The 24,252-nt window shown below is 42.2% G+C and overlaps 1 protein-coding gene across 1 annotated transcript in view; it reads left to right on the top strand.

Annotated features, from left to right (window-relative positions):
• The window catches only part of LOC124606931 (TWiK family of potassium channels protein 7), a 457,919-nt gene extending 436,060 nt beyond the window's left edge, over window positions 1–21,859 (top strand). The window contains exon 6 of the mRNA XM_047139046.1: window positions 20,847–21,859. Within this exon, the coding sequence (XP_046995002.1) occupies window positions 20,847–20,969 (123 nt within the window). The 3' untranslated portion in view covers window positions 20,970–21,859. The remainder of the gene's footprint in view (window positions 1–20,846) is intronic.
• Window positions 21,860–24,252: the final 2,393 nt, after the last annotated feature.

Here is a 24,252-nt window from a genome sequence, read left to right as displayed (position 1 = left end):
CGGTAGCGTTCTCGCTTTCCACGCCCGGGTTCCCGGGTTCGATTCCCGGCGAGGTCAGGAATTTTCTCTGCCTCGTGATGACTGGGTGTTGTGTGGTGTCCTTAGGTTAGTTAGGTTTAAGTAGTTCTAAGTTCTAGGGGACTGATGACCATAGATGTTAAGTCCCATAGTCCTCAGAGCCATTTTTGAACCAGCTCCACTTCGACGCGTTGAGATGTTAAAAATGTTATTTTAGAGTCAACTGGGTTAGTTTGAAGAGAGATTTCAAAATGGTACTTTTATTTGGAGCAGTACCAGTTAATTCCTTATTATTTTAAAAAATCGAACTCCCATATATAACACATTGTCAGACTTCCGATTACTTACTTTACAAATGAGCTAATGTGATAAATATTCGACGTTAAGCACTTTAATAGGAATACGTTTAGAGGAGCACTGAAATTATATTTAAGGTTTGTTGGAAGTAGCTAGTTATTAAACAGTGGTTGAGTGTAGTCTTGGTCGTTTGCGCCTAATATTGAGCAAAACCTAGTTTACTTTTTTTTCACGCATGTAATGTTCATGACGTCATATATCGTGAACTATGTGTCGTATTCAATGACACACCATTGCAGGACATTCACTAGTAGATGTGCATACTGCCTGTGACTGTGTTGCGAATATATTTAGTAGTAAAGAGGTAATAAATTAAAACATCATACGTGATGCGGCTGTTTTGCAGCATGAACAGCGAAAATGTAGTGAGCGATAATTTTTTCCCTTTCATTACTTCGTGGGGGATGTCAGCGATAAAATGGTTCGTAAAGGTTTCAAATTACATGTAAAGTTTGTTGCAAGTCACCAAGTGCTCTCATTCTCAAATAATGAATGACTAAAGTCTAGATATTTGTGCGCGTCGAGTTCCACGGCCTCAAGACATATGCACAGTTTCTAACAGTAACACTTGCTTTAGTGAGTTAAACCTCTAACATAAAGTTATACCTATTAATGATCAGATCGGTAGAGAACTTTAATTTTTTTAATTCGGTCAATAATCACACGAATTATTGAAAATCAAATTTCTGTTGCTCTGGAAACCGTCAGATGGGTAACCTACAAATGGGACTGCGTGTCATGAACTAGGTTACATATTCAGTTGTATATATTACTTTAGCTGTGTTGGAAACCTTTTAATGCTTGGCACAAATCATTTATACCATCTTTAGATAACAAATTCCCTTGCCTTCTTTAATAATTGTTTCTTTCCCAGTTTTACGTGGATAGTTCGATTTATTTGTTTCGAATTTACGCCAAAGTATTTGTCGTTTTATTATTTCCAGCGAACCCGGCAATGCTTCGCAGTTGTTAAATATGTATGGCAATTGTATGTACGTCCTACATTCCTTGTCCCCTCCTCTCTCTGCCCATCTTCTCAGCCGCGCGGGGTAGCTGAACGGTTTGAGGCGCCTTGTCACGGTCCGTGTGGCTACCCCCGTCGGAGGTTCGAGTCCTCCCTCGGGAGTGTGTGTGTGTGTGTGTGTGTGTGTGTGTGTGTGTGTTGTCCTTAGCGTAAGTTAGTTTAAGCTAGATTCAGTGTGTAAGCTTAGGGACCGATGACTTCAGCAGTTTGGTCCCAAAAGACCTTACCACAAGTTTACAAATTTTTCCATCTTCTTACATCCCCCCCCTCTCTCTCTCTCTCTCTCTCTCTCTCTCTCTCTCTCTCTCTCTCTCTCTCTCTCCCTCTCCCTCTCTCTCTGTGTACATCTCCTCCTCTCTCCATTTCTGTGTGAATAAACTCCTACCCTTCACTCTGTTCATCTCCTGCTAACTCCTCACTTTGCCGATTTCTGTCTGCATCTTCAGTAGAATATCATTTAAAAATTTGAAGTAAATCACTCAAGAACTTAACGAGATATGTGGTAACTATGCTTCCCCTTCATATATAATGCATACATACATATTACAAAAGCATATACTCCATGTGCGTCATCACGTTCATTAGGGTGTCGTGTAAAAGTTGGTAGTAAAGCAGTCAAGAACTTTTCGAGATGTTCGCGAACAACGTTTCCGTTCCGAAGATATGGAATGCAAAATGCCACACGGGAAACAGCTGGGTGAAGGAAGTCAGAGATGACTGGAAGGCTTAAGGAATAAAAGAAAGGAATCTGCGGGCAGTAGTACAGGACAGGGAGAAGTATAAGGGTTGGTGGATGGTCGCAAGTGGCTGGATACCAAAATAAAAAGTTATCTTAACAGAAGAAGAAAGATACAGAAGATGCGAGAGATTAAAGAGGTATTTGGAAGAAAGAAGACATGCAAAACAAGCCACACGTCATCCTGAAGGGCCCTAACGAAACATAAGAAGAATATACAGTCAAGCTACTTTCTTTTGTTATGAAGGGACTTAAATAGTGGCAACTATTTATTCACAACCGATACAAGAGTTACATGTTTGCACCTGTTACTATCCTTCAAGGTAGTCACCAGCGTTGTGTAGAACCCGTTGCCAGTGATGTGGAAGGCGTAGTATACCGTTAGCGGAGACTGTTCTGTTGATGGTGCGAATGGAGCGGTCTACTGAGTCGAATCTCTCGAGCAGTTCTGAAGCGAATGCCACGAAGTAGTTCCTTCACCTTCGGAATCAAATCGAAGTCACAAGGACTTAAGTCCGGGGAGTATGATGGATGGTACAGTGAAACGTCCCCTTTGAAAAACTATACATGACTGTCCTTAAACTGACACACAATATTTTTAACGCAACGCAATCTGACTTTCAATAATCCCTACAAAAGAGTGGCCCTGAGTAACATTAACCTATACCTTTCACAAATCGCTTACCTCACAAAATCTTCGTTACTCGAACTACTGCAATACAGCGAGCGCCACTACTGACAGCTAAATAAAACATTCAAACTGCGGAAGGCACTAACTACTGATAGGCATAGTTAGCAAATGAAAGATTTTAATAGAGAACAAACAATGTATTTACCTTAATAATGTTGAAAAATCATAATATACATAGCAGTTCATGACATCCAGTCTTACAAATTTCAAACCTCCACCATTTCTCTCCCCACATCCACCACTGCTGGTGGCTCACCTCGAACTGTGCAATGCTACGCGCTGTTCACATCCAGCTGCCCAACACTACAATGGCAGACAACAATGCAAACTAGCCACAGACTGCACACAGCACAGCCAGTGATTTTCATACAGAGCGCTACGTGACGTTACCAATAAGAGAACCTAAACAGCCTACTTACGTAGCCCCCATGCTCCCCACAAAAAATTTTACAAATTGTTTTGGGCACTGGCCAATACAGATTATGAAACATTTTTTCATAATTACAGCAAGAAAGATATCAAATGCACACACTTATTAATACAGTGTTGGTCAAAAGTTAAAATTTTCTCACAGTCCATAAAGACAGTCCTGATCATTCATCACAGTAAAATTGCAGTGTTTTTCTCAAAGTCTGAGCAGTGAAAGAAAATGCACATGGAAGTAGTGGATTTCCATGCAGTCTTGAAGAAGTAGTGTTGTCCTTCCAACAGAAAGACAATGCTGACTCTTGACATGCTGACAGGTAATGGGTCACAACAGAGCAAACCCACAGCAGAGTCAGTCGAAGTTTTGAAGAATATTGGTAGGTAGGTCATCACAGAACAGACCACTGTAGTCTTGTTAGAGATTACGGTATTGGTGGGCCACCAGAGGTGCAGACCCACTGCAGTCCTTGCAGAAATAATGGTATTGGTGGGTCATCAAAGATGCAGACCCACTGTAGTTCTTGTAGAGATGGCCAGCAGCCATCTGTTGTGACTGTGCAGGTGCACAATCACCATTGAAGAGTCTTGCGGATAATATAGCAAGTCCATAACCACAACTTGTGCACTCACAAAGTTTTTGGAATTGTCCTTAGAACCAGCAACGCTGTTATCCAGTCCCTTGCTGAATTATTAACACACGTGCAAACACTAACAGTCCCTACTTCTCACATATTGTCCATATACTATGACCAACAGAAACGTGTGCAGTGAAATAGAACTTACAAGTTAATAATTTGATGAACTGGTATCAATTACAATTTTATAACATAAAATACAATAACAAAGGTACAAAATACATCATTAAAAACATAATAATACAGATAACATTTGTAGTATAACAGCCTTTACAAAAGAATAGAAATAAAGAGATACATCAGTGTTACAGGAATTATGACATCAGTATATACATAAAGATCAGAATAACTTTTGAAACATCACCTTCACATATGAGCAACAAAACAGAATAAATAGTGTCTAAACATCTTTTCAAAGTAAATAACATATTATCGGAAAAATTCTACAATGTAACTCTCATCAGATAAACACATAAAGACACAAATATACAAGAGTACACAAACACATAGCGGAATAACAGAAAGGGAAAGGACAGGGTTTGTTTTACTGCAGTATCTTGCAAACAAAACTTTCTTTACTTCTTGGAGATCTCCCTTCGTCCTTTATTATTTCAAAAAGTGCTATCTATACCTGCTTTCTGTACTTTTTTCGTAAAACTTCTCAATGCATTTCTTCCAATTCATCGCAACTCATTCTCTTATATAGTCTACCCCCTTTTAAGCTAACTTAAATCTACTGAGCTCAGATGCCAATCTAAGGGACGAGGCAATGCAGCAGCATAAAACAATTAATACAAACAGCAATGACAAAAAAAAATCAAATTGGGGAAGCAAGCAGCACTAAAATAAATTAGCAGAGCAATTGCAATATTACAACTAATATAAGGCAATGTGCAGCAAACAATAAAAATAAATCAGTAGTAAAACTGGCTTAACAGAATAATACAAAGTCAAATTCAGTAACGCTATGCCTGGCAAACAGCAGCGGCAAATGAAATAACTTATACCTAAACATGACAAATCTCAAGCAGAAAAAATATTACACTAAAAATGGCCATGTATAATACCTATGTCACATCTTAACACTAGAGTGATGCATCACGATAACTTACTCTACCAAAAAAATTACCAAGCAGTTGAAAAGAAAATTATGTATGCAGTTCCTGTGAAGGGAAATGTCTTTTTGTGCTCCCTCATTTCTAAGAGAGTACATCATAAATGTATTCTTTCCTGGGTCTGTAGACAGAAAATAGTGATATTAGTACATCTATTAAATTTTATAATAACCAATGCTGCAGTGCAACTAGAAACTAGATATTAAACGAAATGAGCAAATACATATAGCCTATATAGAGCAATGCATGAAACGTCATTCACTAGGCAAATGGCGTCTCCATAGGCAAAAGAATCTCTCAACTATAAAGACAATAAATGTAAAATGTTTCTCATCATTTCATTAGGCATTTCAGTAAATATCATAAATTAAGAGCTCCACAGTGTAATCATACATTTTCAAGTTTGAGTGTGTCGTATTTGTGATGCTTTCTAAAAAGGAATGTTAATAGCGAGGATAATGGCCTCTCTTTTTTTCTCCACCTGTGCCTCTGAAAGGTACACACTAATGCTTTTTTCCAGGCAACTCGCGCAGCTGGGTGCCCACGACGCATTACATGCAGGTGGTCACTTAACTTTCTTACCGAAATATTTACGACACCAGTTTGCACTACAGTGACAGTCTCATATAAAAAATTTCCCAGGTCGAGAATTTGTGTTGCAAATGTGTAGAAACAAAATCCTATGATGAAACGTCCCCTTATAACAATTATACAAGACTGTGCTTAAACTGACACACAATATTTTTACCGCAACGCAATCTGACTTTCAAAAATCCCTACAAAAGAATGGCCCTGACTAACATTAACCTGTACGTTTCACAAATCACTTACCTCACAAAAATCTTGGTTACTCGAACTACTGCAATACAGCGAGCGCCACTACTGACAGCTAAATAAAACATTCAAACTACGGAAGGCACTAACTACTGATAGGCATAGTTAGCAAATGAAAGATTTTAATAGAGAACAAACAATGTATTTACCTTAATAGTGTTGAAAAATCATAATATACATAGCAGTTCATGACATCCAGTCTTACAAATTTCAAACCTCCACCATTTCTCTCCCCACATCCACCACTGCTGGTGGCCCACCTCCAACTGCGCAACGCTACGCGCTGTTCACATCCAGCTGCCCAACACTACAATGGCAGACAACAATGCATACTAGCCACAGACTGCACACAACAGAGCCAGTGATTTTCATACAGAGCGCTACGTGGCGTTACCAATAAGAAAACCTAAACAGCCTACTCACAACAGTACCTCCTGGTCCCATCCACTGAACAGAGCAGCCACAGCTTGCACTGTATGCGCCCGCGCATTGTCGTGCAAAATGATTGGTGGGTTGCGCAGAAAGTGTCGCCGTGTCTTTCGCAAAGCTGGTCGCAGGTGATGCTCCAAGAACGAACAGTAATACTGTGTATTGACGGTCTGCCGTGGAAGGACGTAAGGCGTTAGGATAACACCATCACAGTCGTACACGAGAACCACCATAACTTTAGACCGCTCCATTCGCACTGTCAACATAACAGGCTCTGCTAACGGTATACTACGCCTTCCACATCGCGAACAACGGGTTCTGCCAACGCTGGTGACTACTTTGAAGGACAGTGACAGGTGAAAACATGTAACTGTTTTATATCGGTTGTGAATAAATAGTTGGCACTATTTAAGTTCCTACCCTCGTATACAGGGTGTTACAAAAAGGTACGGCCAAACTTTCAGGAAACATTCCTCACACACAAAGAAAGAAAATATGTTATGTGGATATGTGTCCGGAAACGCTTACTTTCCATGTTACAGCTCACTTTATTACTTCTCTTCATATCACATTAATCATGGAATGGAAACACACAGCAACAGAACGTACCAGCGTAACTTCAAACACTTTGTTACAGGAAATGTTCAAAATGTCCTCCGTTAGCGAGGATACACGCATCCACCCTCCGTCACATGGAATCCCTGATGCGCTGATGCAGCTCTGGAGAATGGCGTATTGTAGGAGTATCACAGCCGTCCACAATACGAGCACGAAGAGTCTCTACATTTGGTAACGGGGTTGTGTAGACAAGAGCTTTCAAATGCCCCCATAAATGAAAGTCAAGAGGGTTGAGGTCAGGAGAGCGTAGAGGCCATGGAATTGGTCCGCCTCTACCAATCAATCGGTCACCGAAACTGTTGTTGAGAAGCGTATGAACACTTCGACTGAAATGTGCAGGAGCTCCATCGTGCATGAACCACATGTTGTGTCGTACTTGTAAAGGCACATGTTCTAGCAGCACAGGTAGAGTATCCCGTATGAAATCATGACAACGTGCTCCATTGAGCGTACGTGGAAGAACATGGGGCCCAATCAAGACATCACCAACAATGCCTGCCCAAACGTTCACAGAAAATCTGTGTTGATGACGTGATTGCACAAATGCGTGCGGATTCTCGTCAGCCCACACATGTTGAGTGTGAAAATTTGCAATTTGATCACGTTGGAATGAAGCCTCATCCGTAAAGAGAACATTTGCACTGAAATGAAGATTGACACATTGTTGGATGAACCATTCACAGAAGTGTACCCGTGGAGGCCAATCAGCTGCTGATAGTGCCTGCACACGCTGTACATGGTACGGAAACAACTGGTTCTCCCGTAGCACTCTCCATACAGTGACGTGTTCAACGTTACCTTGTACAGCAGCAACTTCTCTGACGCTGACATCAGGGTTATCGTCAACTGCACCAAGTATTGCCTCGTCCATTGCAGGTGTCGTCGTTCTAGGTTTTCCCCAGTCGCGAGTCATAGGTTGGAATGTTCCGTGCTCCCTAAGACGCCAATCTATTGCTTCGAACGTCTTCCGGTCGGGACACCTTCGTTCTGGAAATCTGTCTCGATACAAACGTACCGCGCCACGGCTATTGCCCCGTGCTAATCCATACATCAAATGGGCATCTGCCAACTCCGCATTTGTAATCATTGCACTGACTGCAAAACCACGTTTGTGATGAACACTAACCTGTTGATGCTACGTACTGATGTGCTTGATGCTAGTACTGTAGAGCAATGAGTCGCATGTCAACACAAGCACAGAAGTCAACATTACCTTCCTTCAATTGGGCCAACTGGCGGTGAATCGAGGAAGTACAGTACATACTGACGAAACTAAAATGAGCTCTAACATGGAAATTAAGCGTTTCCGGACACATGTCCACATAACATCTTTTCTTTATTTGTGTGTGAGGAATGTTTCCTGAAAGTTTGGTCGTACCTTTTTGTAACACCCTGTATACAGCAGAATTGTCAAATTTAACGCATTTTTAGATTTTTTATACCAAAAATACCGTTACCATCCACGCTTACTGTATAAAGAAGGAGAGTCAACAAAATCGATCGAGCCGCACTGAAGACATCATCTTTCACAACTGATTTTAGTTTCCAGCTTTCACGGTAGAATTTCCAATAATTTTCTTTCATACCATCCTAGTCCTGATAACGAACACAAAGACAATCAACCAAATCAGTCAAGCCGTTCTCAAGTGAAAAACTTTCATTTTTTTATTTATGTAGGTGAAACAGGTAACTTTCCTTCGAGCAGTATGTTACCATTATCTTTTTCTTGTGATGGTGCGATTTTAAATTTATGCGTGCTCAGTAATTCTCTTTCGTTTCCATCATTATTCGTTCAGCTACCCAGCTGTGCAAGACGGCTTACTTGTTTGGCTCTTCCATTAATTTTGCGACCACAACTGCTGACTTGTGTGCTGGTGTATTGTCGTGATGGAAAAAGACTTTTTTGCGGTCCAATCGCTGGCGTTTTTCTTGCAGCTCGGTTTTCAAACGGTCCAATAACGATGAACAATAGTTTAACTCTTTTTCCAGATAGTCGATGAGGATTATCGCTTGCGAATCCCATAAGACAGTCGCCATAACCTTTCCGGCCTAAGGAATGGTCTTCGCCTTTTTTGGAGCAGATTGTCGCTTGGTAACCCATTGTTTAGATTGTTCTTTGGTCTCAGGAGTATAGTAATATATCCGTGCTTCATCCACAGCGACGAAACGACGCTTAAAGCCCTGCGGATTCTTCTTGCACAGCTGCAAATTATCCTTGCAGCACTTCACAACATTCCTTTTTTTGTCAACCGTGAGCAATCGCGGAACCCATCTTGCGGATAGCTTTCTCATGTCCAAATGTTTATGCAAAATATTATGTACCCGTTCATTCGAGATGCCCACAGCATTAGCAAACTCACGCAACTTAACTCTTCCGTCATCCTTCACCGTATCATGTATTTTGTCAATTATTTCTGGAGTCGTAGCCTCCACAGGGCGACCAGAACGTTAAGCATCACTTGTGCCTATATGGCTACTCCGAAAATTTTGAAACCTCTTATAAACTGTTCTAATCGAAGGTGCAGAGTCACCGTAATGTTTATCAAGCTTCTCTTTAGTCTCGTGAGGCGTTTTGCCTTTCAGAAAGTAATGTTTAATCCCCACACGAAATTCTTTTTCGTCCATATTTTGACAATCAGTCGACTTCCTTGATTCACACGAATGCCAAACACAAAGAAATAGACCAATATGGTTGAAACTTGGTATACGTTCTTTCCAAAGATACTACTAACTAAACATGACCTCGATACGCGCCGGTGGTGCCATCTCTCGGGCTTTGCACGGACTTTCCAAAAGCCTCTCGTAATTCTTGTGACACTGAAATTCAAGCTTCCAGCCTTCTCCCTACTGACTTAGTACTGAACTCCTCTATCCACAGGCTCCATGTTTTGCGCGCTTTGCTCTTAAAAGTCTACCACAGGACACTCCTCATCCAGAGCAACGGAACAGTAAACGGGGGGGGTCTCCATTTTTTATCACTGACTACTCGACCGGGAATGTAGCTTACCTACAGACGTATAGCTATGGACTAGTCAGACATAAATCTCCCTACACTTTCTGTGCCGTTAGAGCAGCTCCAGTTTTTTAAAATAATAGAAATATAATAATAATAATGATGATGATGATGATGATGATGATGATGATGATGATGATGGTGCTTTCATGTTCCTAGTTACTATAAATTAATTAAAAAATTAGTAAAATAATAATTCAATATGTCATGCGTAGAATGAGAGAAAACTTTACCTAAGACTACAGTAGGGCCTACATGATACGCCACAAACAATGGAAACACTTTTACAGATAATGAAATTGTTTTAGGACTTGTAAGATGTCTGAGATGTACAAAGTGTTCGTCTCAGCTTAGTGTAAAATAAATGACGTGCACATTAAGCGTGATAAGCACGAGGAGCAATACAGCGCACGCACGTAGCAGGTACGCTATCACCTCCTTAGACTTGAGCAGTCACATTATTACAAAGAAAGGCTCGAAAATCTGCACGCCCACTCAGAAATATACCACCCCACAGGTTGTGCTTGGCTAAATACACTCCGTTCAGGGACGTTTGATAAATGCTATTCCTTAGGCTTCTCCTTCGATCGAAGTCACTCTCGTGTCACCCTTGGAAGTGAACTGGTACGCGAAGAGAACCATCCTCCATTGATCTGAAGTTTACTGTGCAGTTCTCGACCCTCCACATTCCAGTATTCCCTGTTGTGCGAAGTGTCGAAAAATACAAATTTGGTTTACCTCCTCGCATGCAAACGACTTTCATCTAAATCCTGTTGTGTTCAGTACGCAGTGGTATCATTCCGTTGTTGCGGCGACGGCAGACTGCAGCTCAGATCGATACAGTCTTGTTCTTCTTAGAGAAAAAAGATATTTGTAATAAACACTTGTGCAACTTGTCCTTTTCTTTTACTCATTAGTGCTGGACCATTTCAAGGTTGAATTAACAGAAGAGAGAGATATAATGCAACGAACAGCAGCGCGTTTCATCGCGTGATCGTTCGCTAAGTGCGAAAGCGTCGAGGAGGTGCTCAACGATCTCCAAGGACAGACGGTGCGGGAAGTTTCTTACGCATCACGTACAGGTTTACTGCTCAAACTCTGGCGATTACGTTCCAAGAAGATTCAGGCAACATTTTACTTCCTCCAACATACGCATAGTAAAATGACCACAACGAGAAAAGCGGAGGAATTAGAACTCTTAGCTCGGTGGGGAACCGTTGAGTGCGAGGTCGCAAGTTCAATCTTTAGAAAGGCTTACTGGAAATTTTGTGTTAACAATTAGGACAAGAAAAACAGCAGTTGCTAATGACTCACCACGTGCATCAGGAGAACGACAGAAAATGAGTGCCCGAGAGATGCAGAATGTAAGTATCACACTTCACCAAACGGACTTCGTCGACATTCATGAAATGTTCAAAGCAAACCACTGGCTTGCACCATGAATATCGAATGGGAAACGGCGCGCCACAGTGATCACAGACGTACGCAACATCAAAGGCGACCTTCTTGGGAGTTACAAACCGCGCATATTGTTCAGCCAGGTGTCCACTCTTAAAGAATGCATATAGAATCATATTAGTCTAACGACATGATGAAAACAGATGTAATGTGATGGCATTCAGACTAATGTGAAACAGTCTGTCGCAGAGATTATCGTGAAAATGGTTATCCTTCAAGGCGTAGCTGCAGACAGGCACGGAAAAACAAACACGCAGAAGCTGTATTAGTCCAGCGGTTCCAGGTGGTATGAATTGCAATGTCGCGCATTTTTCTTGAGGGATAGTTTGAACTAAAGGATTACGATTTTTATTCGCAGGTCAGGAATCGAGCTAAGACAAGTTATTTCGACCAGCTGTTCCCCAAAGGCAGTGCTTGTATCATAGTTGTAATTCTCTTACGCTCATTTTCCCACTCTTGCTTGCTGTAATGTAAATATTTATTGCCTCTGCAAGATCACGCACACGAGTAAGAATAGTAGGTGGCAGAGCACCTCCAACTTCTAGCAGCACAATAAACAACTTCCCAGCCAGTTAACCATCCATATTAACAGTCGGTATAATTGTATACGAATGCGTTAAGGCATTCATGTTAGTTGAACTTGCTGCAACTCTCTTGGAACTTCTAAATTTTAGGCTTCCTTTCATATGCATTTCTGCTTGAAATCCCGGTTGGTCGGAGTTGATAAAAAATTTCTTCCTGGAAGATAGGATAAGTTTGTTTACATCATCTACAAATTTTCAGGCGCTTCCGAGGTTGGCTGTGCATCGCCAAGTTGATGCTTTGTTTGAAATTTCGTTACCTCATGCCTTCCCGTTCTCTAGCACTATTTGAAGTTACGCAACCATCCACTGCTTCCATTGAAATCACGGTAATCTATGTCGCGCACAGTTTGGTGTGCATAACGTAGTAGGCCACGGTCATGCACATCCTGTAAACTGTATCGAGCATCCTCGAAACGCACCAAAACAGTTTTTGCAATAAGCGCGTCTTGTCCTCCCTGGAATATCTGTACTTTTTCTTAGCAGTACACGATCTTGTTGCTGCAACTTATTCGAAATTTGTTCATAAACTTTTTTTTTTCATATGCTACGGATGATCTTCCCGTACGTAATTATGTTTAGTGTCCGCTACTTGAACAACGATTGTCCTTTACTACGATACACTGGAGACGGGATTTGTGACTCCCTGTCCGACAAGAATGATGAATGGCTCGACACCTGTTTCGGTATCACTTTCAATTGTTAAGCACGTATCGTCATACCGTACTCCTTATGTACGTTGTCCGCACAGTCGAGCGTATAAGACACCACACATCCCACTAACTCAACTTGCAGAAGCGATAATATTTCATCTGCCACTTCTTTCTCACTCTGGGAGATTCCTTGGGTTCCTTTCCGACGAAATGTCAACTTCGGCAATTGTTGTTGTACATATAATGCAATGTTTCCTTTGTTTATATTTGTCAAGCTCTGTTTTGTATCAACACCACTGGCACTGCAGCACTGTTGTTACTCGCGACTAACCAGTTCAATTGCTCTCCGTAGCCTTAAGCTGTGCTGACCATTGGATACCTCCAGCGCCATTCCCTGTTGAAGTTGTATGATAGACAATATGTGGGGCGTCGTGTTCATTGAATACGTTTGGCCTTTTGCGATGTCGAACTCAATGGTTTTCTCATCCGTGCTTAAGTGCCAAACTGCGAATCTAAAGATATGGCTTTCAATCTTCGGTCTGACTTGGTATTATTACACCGTTCATGACTTATTTCACCTCTCGCAATATATTTGTTAATGTGAGAACAGAGTTTCTTTGTCATTCGGCGTCCACATTAATCCGGAACCCCCCCCCCCCCCCACCCTTATTGGCTGGGTAAGTTCACTCTAAAGCCGGAGGAAGGCGAGGGTACACCTAACGCGTGGTAAATGGTGAAGCGCGGTGATTGATGACTGCTTCTCCTCCATTATGGAGGTTTACTCTCTGTTGTTCTTCCCTTGCACCATTCGCAAATGCAACAGGAAATGGCGAAATCGCCACACACCATGCAGTGAATTTTGGAGTATAGATGTAGATTTAGATATATCGCACCAACGTGAAAAGTTTTGGGACTGCGTTAATAAAAAGTAGAGAAAAGTTAAGGTGGTGGTTTTAATGCCTCAGGCGTTCAACACAACCCCCCCCCCCCCCCCCCCGCTCAGAGTTCACCGCTCAGAGCGCTCATACAACCACGTGAAAGTGTTAGAAAACTCCTTCTTTCGGATGTTTTTCAAGTCTTACGTCATATTGAGGTGAATGTTGCTTACGTTATCAAAGCTTTGATCATTTACGTGAATTTCTGTGATTTGTGTCGTTTTTTGGTAGTGCGGTATCGGTAACACCAAGTCTCGTCATCGGTTATGGTTTTTTTCCACAGAATAATTGTCTGCGTTTTGCATTTCTATTAAGTTGCGGCAGGCGTCCACGGGTCGTCGTTTTTGTTCGGAAGTCAGGGTGCAGGGCAGACTTTGTACACACTTTTCTTTCCTTCAAAACACTCTGGAGAATGTCTTGAGCACTTTATTTACAGATGTTTCTCCATTATGATTAGTGACACATCAGCGTTGAAGCACTACTTACCACCGTCTGCTCACAACTGACTGGTCGAGTGCACATCTGGCGTTTACAGTTGTTTCAAGCCGCCGCTGTAGCTACTACGCCTATAAGCCAAGAATAAAATCGGTCTCGCAACTTTTTGGACGGACGGTGCACATACCTCAATATTTAAAAAAAAAAAAAAAAAAAACACATTGTAATCGATTTCTGCCGTTCCAGTATCTGAAACCCGGCGAGCAGCGGGGCACCTGCTACTTGCCCTCTTTCCGAGACACATCATACTGAGTAAAGCATCAAACAGGACATTTGTATAACCTTCTATATCAATAAAAATGTAGACGTTCGTTTATTCAAAATCTTAAATCTTGGAAAGTTCTTCATCGATTAATTCGAAATTTTAACACAACGTTGCATTGGAATACGTGCATGTTTTATAGAACAATATATTTCCCACGTCATGTGGGGTCGTTGCTTTGCTGGATCTTTCTCTTCCATAAATGCCTATCCAGTGCTTCTTCTCTGAGCCATCCTTCCTCCCGTAGTTCCCCTGCTACCTTGTCCTTCCATCTCAGTTTCGGTCTTCCTCTTCTCCTTCGTCCTTCGATATCTAGGTCTTCAATTCTTTTCCCCACGTAGTACTCCCCTCTTCTCTGCGCATGTCCACACCATCTTAGCCTACTTTCTTGGATATTCTTCCCTATGGGCCCCACTTTCACTGTTCCCCTGATATACTCATTCTTTAGTCTATCCTTTCGTGTCACCCCACTCATCCACCTTAACATTCTCATTTCTGCCACTTCCATATATATATACATATATATATATATATATATATATATATATATATATGAGAGAGAGGAAACGTTATTGCGTTACTGCGTTATAATGAACATCCCGACATAAAGGGTAACATTGTTACCAACATTCAAAACAAGTACTCGACCGATTTATTTCGGTCTGAATTTGCAAACAGCAATAGACAAGATACAAGGTCAGAGAGAAAGGTTGGAGGGAATAGTCATAGAGGACGGAATGAAGGAAATGGCCAGAGAGGGGAGGAGGGGGGCAGGAGGATATGGAAAGCGAGGGGAGGAAGGAAAAGATGTACAGAGAAAAGGGGAAGAAGGCGATGGACAGAGAGATGGGGACCAGAGGGAGCTCTAGGACAAGGAGAAAGGAGGGGGGGGGAGGAGGTGAAGTGGGAGAAGACAGAGCCACAGCAATTCTTGGCTAGGTACAGATAGTATACAGTAACATTACTCTGAAGGTGACTGAATATTTATGTGTTTGGTGAGATTTTTCCGTAATTTACGGACCTCAATTTACGGACCCAACGTCAGCGTGTCGTTATCTGCTGGTTGTCATTAGCATGTGATGGTTTTACAGTTTTGTCATCAGTGTGTAACAGTCAGAATGTTTTAGTTACATACTATTCATACGCACCCTCGGAGCTCAGCTATGGGGTTCTTTTCTTCGAAACAATTTCACATATCATCACAGTTTTCAAATTGCAGAGAATAAAAATAAGAACAGTAACAAAAATGTAGTCGACCTCACTGTGAATTCTAGTCAGAGCACTGGGAATACTAACGACATTGAGTATATTTCCCGGTCAGTTAGACACATCAAATGGTTCAAATGGCTCTGAGCACTATGGGACTTAACATCTGTGGTCATCAGTCCCCTAGAACTTAGAACTACTTAAACCTAATTAACCTAAGGACATAACACACATCCACGCCCGAGGCAGGATTCGAACCTGCGACCGTAGCGGTCGCGCGGTTCCGGACTGAGCGCCTAGATTAGACACATCAAAATTGCCTTGATAATTACTGTACAAACAGATTTCTCTGTGACCATGAAACTTTTAGCTCGAACTAACACTACATTTACCACGAAAAAATAAACATAAATGTCAAAACAGTATTTACTAACAAGGAATATGACTGTACTACTACTACCACTACTACTACTACTACTAATAATAATAATAATAATAAACGTCTATCATTTCACATAACATTCTCACATTTTTTATGGAAAACCTTCCCCTCAAAGTTCTGGAATGTATGATACTAGCACGGTGACCACTTTTCGACCTCAGCACATCACTCGTTATCTTGTCACGGTGTCTCTTTTTTCCTGCTAGCAAATGGGAAGTTGCTGTACAAAACAAATGGAAACCACGCATCATCGCTGTGGTCCTAATGTCAGCTAGCAGTGTGCATATTGTTACTGTCTGAAATAATGTGTGTAATGTCTACAGCCATTGGTAATGAGAAATGAGTGAACATTGAAGCAATAGCTTTTTAAGTTATTAAAAACTTGTTTACAAACAATATTGTACGCTTCGGATAAACCGAATGAGGCTGCTTGGTTTTAAACAGACTGCCCTTACCATCGGTGGATGGAGGCTTCTGTCTTCAATGGGCGATCCTGTTCTACGTTTTCCTTGGATTCTGTAAATTACTTCAGGCGAGTTGTCGGCTGTTACAAGCCATAAGACCACAGCCGACTTCTTGTCTCATCCTTGTGAAACTTGACCTGTTAGTGTGTAAATGCTAGTATATATGAATTATGTTTTTTTTATTGTTCTTAAGTTGTAATGGCAAGGCACTGCCAATATACTTGTTAAAGTGGTCTACGGATGAATAAAACTGCTACAACAACAACAACTACTACTACTACTACTACTACTATTACTACTGCTGCTGCTTTTGCATAAGACAGGGAACTGCAACCAGTAACTTTTCAAAATATTTCTTTACATCCATTATTCAGTTTTTGGACCTTTTTAGGCTCGTCTTCCGATGGGGCAGATGGAAGTTCAACCTGAAGATAAGCCTAAATAGACTCGAAAACTAGTTTATAGGAATAAACTAATCCAGAGCCTGACAAAAAAGTGAAGCACCCAGAAAGGAAGGGGGAAACGAAATAGACTTCATGGGCTAACACAGTATTTTATGTTATATCAGTGATTACTATATAAAGTCAAGTTCACAAATAACTTGTCAGAAGGAAACAACACATCAGTACGACACTGCACCACCTCTGCCCTGGATGTATGTACCGATTCGGTTCGGTAGAGTGTAGTTTAGCCTCTCCTGCAAGATTGCCAACAACTGTTGTAAATGGTCATCGATGTCATGGATACTGGCACTAGGATGGAGTTGAGATCAGAGATGGTCCAAAAAATGATCTATCGGGGATAGATCTGTGGATCTTGCTGGACAAGGAAGTGCCTACGCAGACAGTTCATAGGAGACATGTGTCATGTGTGGATGAGGATGGTTCGTTTGAAAAATGGCATCGTGATGTTTTTGTATGAAATAACAAATGGGGACGAAGGATGTCTATGATGTACCATTATGCTACACAGTTCCGCTCCCTCAGTCATTACCATTCGTGACCGGACGTCATGGCTGATGACTCCCGGAACCACTGTGCCTCTGCAAAACATTGGAAGAATGGGCACTCCCCACACGTCGCCGCTATATCGCCGACGACGGCTATCTGGGGTAGCGCAGAGCCGCTAAACATTGCTGAACACAGTGGAACACCATTCATCAGCAGTTCGTCTTTCCTGTCATGGCACCACTCCAACCGCAGTGTTTTTCGACTAATAATGGTGTGGGCTGACAGAGAATTTGACAAGGAGTGCATTACAGTCCTTTTTTCGGATGACAGGCGCAAACGTGGACGGATTACGGTGTGACTGGTGTACAAAACGGTGTCGACTAGAAACTAGATGATGAGTATGCCTGCCATGACGTTCCCATCCAGTCCAACCTAGGGCCACTGTCACATCCGAGTGCCCCACAAATCTAGATATTCCACTATCCGACCAAGTGGCCAAGTGGAGTCCCACAATGACTCCCCTTTCACTGTCTGTCAAATGCTGATAAATCTGTCTTACAGGAATACGCAGAATCACCGTATCGTTCACAGTGATCACTCAACTTCTGACTTTCATGCCTCGTACATACCCTATAAGGCGTGTTAACAACGCAAACAACACTTACGCACACCCATCACAGAGAAATACAATCTCAACCATTATCTAACATACCTGCCAATGGCGTGTTTATGTACAAAGTTACACTGGTATCCGAGCATATCTTCTGGATGCTTCAGTTTTTTGTCAGGCTGTGTATTTCAAAAATGTGAGTGAGTGATGGCAGTTTTCTGGATTTAGAAACTGCTCAAAAGAATTAGAGGAACAAGACTTTGGGTGTCTAACATACTCCTCTGAACAACAGGTTGAGGATTGCGAATGTTGCCAAATTATAGCTTTATAGTTCACAAGTGAAGTACACAACAAAACATTACATCTTCGATCGTTGCATTAAAAAGAATTTAAATGTCTGACAGGTGTCGAAAACAAAATGGAAACTATCATTCATTCTGTTATCCTGGATGCTTTTCATTGGACTTTGAGAGCTTGAATAATGCGTATGCCCTTCTTGAGCGTTTATCACCGCCTTACATCTACGTGGCATGCCCTCTGTAGGTAGGTCACCCTGTGGTATTCGTTTCCATTTTTCAATAAAAGCTCATGAGAGTTCTTGGGGAGTCTGTGGTGGAACAGGACGACCACGGACACGTCTTTATAGAATGTCTCACATATGGATCATGAAGTTTAAGTCAGGATTCACCGCCAGCCATTCTGTAACTTGAGTGTCCAGGCTTCACAAGACATCTCTGCTCACATCAGCCACATAGGCCCTAGCATTAGTAGGAATCCAGGGTCACCACAGTATGCAGCAACCAGCACATGGTCCAGCAGGATCTGTTCGGTGGACTGCCTGGCAGTGAAGCAGTCATGGACAACGACGGAAAACGGATGCACCTGATTACCTCCACAATGCAGGCGTCTATCAAGTGTCATGTGGCTGCGGCAAAGTGTATATAGGTGAAACAGGACGAACTGTTAAAGAACGCATTAAGGGACACGAACGGCACATGCGGCTAAAACAAAGTGCAAAATCGGCAGTAGCGGAACATTACGAAAACTGTGGCTCTGACATCGATTTTAATAACGTACGTGTACTGGCTAAGGAAACAAACATTTGTAGAAGAAAGGTCCGAGAAGCGGTTGAAATTTCCAAGAATGCATCTAATTTCAATAGGGAGGACGGCTGTGTGCTTCGGGCATCGTGGCTCCCCGCCATCAAGGAAGTAAATATGCGGCCGCGTTGTGTGAGTGACATAAACAACGCGCTGCAAATCACCTCGGCGGACAATAATATTTTGGGTAAACATTGTCCCTCCCTTGCTCTGTCTGTTTGGAATCTAGTCACTGATGACGACCAAACATTGACTGTAGCGGTAGCAGGCATTTCAACCAATAACCCTTCTCCAGCATAAGTGTGGAATAGCGCCTTTCTATCCAATGACGATTGACCGCCAATGGTATCCACAGGAGATGAGCTACCAACGCCCCTTCTTCTGCACCAGAGCGGGATTATTAGCCTATGATTATGGCCCACCAATGGTAGCCATACGAATTTTGACCAATACTATCACTTCTCCAGCACTAACGCCAGAAAACTCCCCCTTTATAAGTGGGCGCGACAGTCGTCTCTGACAGTGTTCTAGCAGTAGTGGACACCGAAAGATCCTGAGGAAGATCCCAGCAGAGGGGTCGAAACGTCGAACACTTTAGAAAAAACATGACGCGGCCCAATAATCCAGAAGATTTTAACTTCAGTAACAACGGCCACGAAAGCCTGCAGACTTGCATAAGATCCATATGGCTGTCAACACTAACGCCTTCCTACAACTTGGCCGAACATTTGGCAGGTACTGCTCACCATGGGTCTCCACACGCGAACACAACCGTCACCTTGCATCAGAGGATATGTGGACCCAACTGTGAATAACACTTTTTGCTAGTGATGAAGTTGCCAGTTGACATGGGAATGACAGAGCTGAAAGCGAGCTACAAGATGATGTCATGTCAAATGAAATACTCGAACAGGACGTCTGGGTCGTACAGTACTTTCTCATAACTCATTACCGTCTGATCGGCGCGATGGTCTTTCTGAGATCGTCCTGCAGTGCTCCGATGGTATGCATACAACGCTACCCAGATATTGTGTGGGGCTGTAATGCGTCGGCGACCTTGTCCAACTCGTCTTATGTAGTGACCTGTCTTCCAGTAGTGCGTCCACAACCTATGCATGAAGAGGCATTCGCATCGTTAGCAACACGACCGAATGTTCATACGTTCTGGATAAAAAATACCGGTTTTTCAGCTTGCACTGCATTAAGATGCCGCATTGCATGTGCTTGGTTGAATACAACATCCACAAATGACAGCTGCCATCTGTGTACCTTACAAGATATCACTGGAACACCAGTACTCACTTCCTTCTGAAGGATCAAAAATGGTTCAAATGGCTCTGAGCACTATGGGACTCAACATCTTAGGTCATAAGTCCCCTAGAACTTAGAACTACTTAAACCTAACTAACCTAAGGACATCACACACACCCATGCCCGAGGCAGGATTCGAACCTGCGACCGTACCAGTCCCGCGGCTCCGGACTGCAGCGCCAGAACCGCACTCTGAAGGATCATCTGACACTGTAATCATAACACGACAAACAGATGGCCAGTGACTTTGTTGCCTACATTGAAACTGAGGATATCAAGCCATGCAAATAAGACGATAGGTACTACCTGTATCAGAACAGATTTAACATACCGGGCGTTGATACACGTATTCCCCTAATTCTGTATTTAGTACACAGTCATAGGTTCTGGAACATCCATAAGTGATAAGCTTAATACTACTTGTAGTACTACTGCAACTGCTACTGCTACTGCTATAACCGAGGCTATATGCTGTGTTCACAGGGCGGCGAGAAAGGTGCAAAGGAGCGTGCCGAGTGGGAGCAGGCGATGGCCGTGGTGCTGCGCGATCTGGCGCGGCCGCAGCACCAGCCGCCGGTCATCGTCATCTACGAGTCGACTGTCTAGTGTCTGCGCCCCCAAGCCAGCTACCTAGCCAGCCACCGTTGACCTGCTGCCGCGTCTCCACTTCCCGCCACGGGGCGCAGCACTGCAGCGCTCGCTGTTGCGTAACGTCTCGGCCTTCGCTGCAATTGACACTTGCGGTGCGGACTGTCGTTTTGGTACTGTCAGAGCACAAAGATTCGAGTGTTGGATTACTTGCCGGCACGTCATATGTTGTAACGCGTCGTGTTGTACGCGTTTCTGCGAACATTTATCATATCTTGTACTTACAACACCGGTACATGTTTACACGAAGTCACAGATAACGCACTTTGTCGGAACTCCCTGAGCCGTGTAGTCCACCCACCTTCGAGGAAATCTTGTACACTCGAGTGGGGCAATACACGTGTAATCTTTGACAGCTGTAAGATGCTTGTACCGTGGCGTCAAGAAAAGGAGAACTTTTCCTCTAAGCCCCTGGCTTTCGATTTCCTGAGAGCAATTGAAGAAAACTCTTCTGATTGCGTTCCGGCGTCATTGCGCAAAACCTTGCCGTGCTTCGGTCACTTCTGTGGGCATCTTCATCAGGTTACTACTCATGAAGGGTTTACTGACTATGGTAGAAACAGTTATATGACGTGATAAAATTTCTAGCGTAAGTAAATTTGGAGTCGTGATGGGTTTCCCACAGTATTATCCTCAAGTGAAAGTGACGAAATGGCAAGATATTCAATGAATTTCCAACAAACATGATGACAGACTACGATCGTCTTCCCATTAATCGTGAACGACAGAGTGATATTAATAGTGTAATGGTGAGGTTATTACACTGTTAATATAATTTTTTACAATACCACAACTCATATCACCCACTATTACAACATGAAAACAATAAAACTGCAATTGTGCTCCTATTCTATTATTTAATTTATAGGTAATAAACAAGTACTGAAAACTAGCCTTTTCCTTAAATTGTCATGAAATCCACTGTGAGACATTCTAAAATAAAACGTGACTCACGGAAAATTTAAGGCGTCTTCAAAAGTGCTTTCGAAACTGAAGAAGTCATTAAACGTTAATATTTTACAGAAAAACGGTACATCCAGAAAAAACTATGTAACTGTTCAGTATTAGAAGAAATTGACTTACTGATCGTAGGCAAAAACAGGCCTCACTGTACAAAAAGATGAGTTTTTCCATCCATATGTCAACGTAAACTTTAATAAACTGCGAGAAATTTCGCTGTGAGGAAGCACAACATTTCGGTAATGAGACAAATGTTACCACAGAAGGCATAGGCAAGCGAGCTGTACTACAAATGAAAAAAATTTAATTCATGTTAATAACTATCGTAATATCGGGAGAGAGAGGGGGGCAAGAGGGGTGATCTACTTATTTATCTGAAGGATATAATGAAATATGAATTTTAAGAACTAAATTTATTTCAAGATTTTATCTCAGCATCTTTGCATCATAATTCTTCATTATTTCTATAGTTAACATTAACTTCTTCCAGTGAGATACAATATTCAGAAAGTGCAAGATGTGTTTAAGTGCTTAGTCATTTTCTTTCTACAAAATGCGTTATCTTACCAGAGCGTCCTCGATGTTGGTCCAAATCGCCCTTCGGTCATCACGATTTAAATTTCCGAAATTCTCTTTGGCAGGATGTTGGGATAGATCTATCAACAAAGCCACAGTCGATTCCCTCTCCAGTCATTGTCCAACTGAGCTAATGCTCTACATCCAGTGATCCAGATATCAACGACGTAACAGGCAGTGAACTTCCTTCGTCATTCTACATTTAGCCGAGTTACCCGAAGACTCCAACATATTGCTGTTATACTCTTTCTGTGCCATATTTTAGATATTCTACATACATCATACAACAGAAAACAATTCCAAAGGTTTTGATGATGATAGTGACACCAAGATATCTTTGAGTATCGAAGCCACGGTGCCCCGCCACCCTTTCTATTAATTTCGCTCTCTCATCCACTATCCCTCCTCTACCCTTCATTTTTGCGTCGCAACTGCTATATGCGGGGTATTTAAAAGACCTTGCATCAGACATCTAGGGGTGACAGATCACGTCATGGGAACGAACTCTGTGAGAGAGCAAATATCCGCAGAGGCCTCCCAGCGATGCTCGGTGTCTTGTATTATTGGCTATGCCCCTGAGAAGCGGCAGGACATAGTGAAACTGCGACGTGCATGCAGAGTATACAGTATGTGCTGCCTATAGTCCAGTCATCTGCTATGCATGAAAGGACAAAATTGGAGTTCCCGATTAACTTAAAATATCTTTCTCTGCTTACAGAAACTCATCCTTCAGATTTTCTTGTTGAAATTCACTCGATCAATTCACTGGGACATTAATATGCAGTTCCAGCACCTCTAAATCAACGAAATCTCGTCTCTCCCAGAGCCGGTGAACTCAGTCAGTTAACAGACGCCGGGAAGCGTCAGCGAACATTTTGTCTCTAACAAAAGATGTTCCCCACGCCGTGATCTGTCACGAAGACTTTGAAACACTATGTATGTAAATACTTAACCATGGTTAAAAGAAGACTCACAAACTCTGAGATGGGGTCATAGTGGATCCTGAAGCCTGCAATCACCCTCAAAATGGAGAGTATTTTTCTATAGGGTTAACATACGGAAATTTCTTATCTACGGCGGTATAGTAGGAGCTATTTTTATTTTATGTATTCCATCTAGTAATGTAATATTTTAAGAGTCTTCGACGGCTGTTAAAATAGAATTTACTTCAGTGAAACCGGCCGCTGTGGCCGAGCGGTTCTAGGCGCTTCAGTCCGGAACCACGCGACTGCTACCTCGGGCATGGATGTGTGTGATGTCCTTAGGTTAGTTAGGTTTAAGTAGTTCTAAGTCTAGGGGACTGATGACCTCAGATGTTAAGTCCCATAGTGCTTACATCCATTTGACCCATTTGAACTTAGGTCAAAATAAACGCGAAGTTACTTTTCTTATATTACAGCAGACCGACACACTGAGTTTTTCCACTAGATATAGACCGTTCTGGTCGCCTACTGGTTGTTTAATGAGACACTGTTTCAAGATTTGTCACAATAGTTATTTGCAAAGTGAGTTTATGCAATTTGTACTGTGTTTTGGAAAAAAATGAAGCCTGTCAAAAAGAGAAGTGTGGCCATTCCTAATAACTGATGAAACTGCTTCAAATGAGAAATGGTTAACAATTTCGACAAAAATAAATCGCCAATTCTGTTGCAGTTTTGGTGAAATCCTGTAACCCACCATATTTTTAATAGTGAACAACTGGAAT

This window comes from Schistocerca americana, chromosome 3 (assembly GCF_021461395.2).
Source record: "Schistocerca americana isolate TAMUIC-IGC-003095 chromosome 3, iqSchAmer2.1, whole genome shotgun sequence".
NCBI lineage: Eukaryota > Metazoa > Arthropoda > Insecta > Orthoptera > Acrididae > Schistocerca > Schistocerca americana.
The sequence above is the reverse complement of the archived record's forward strand: the minus strand, read 5'-3'. Positions and strand labels throughout refer to the sequence as shown.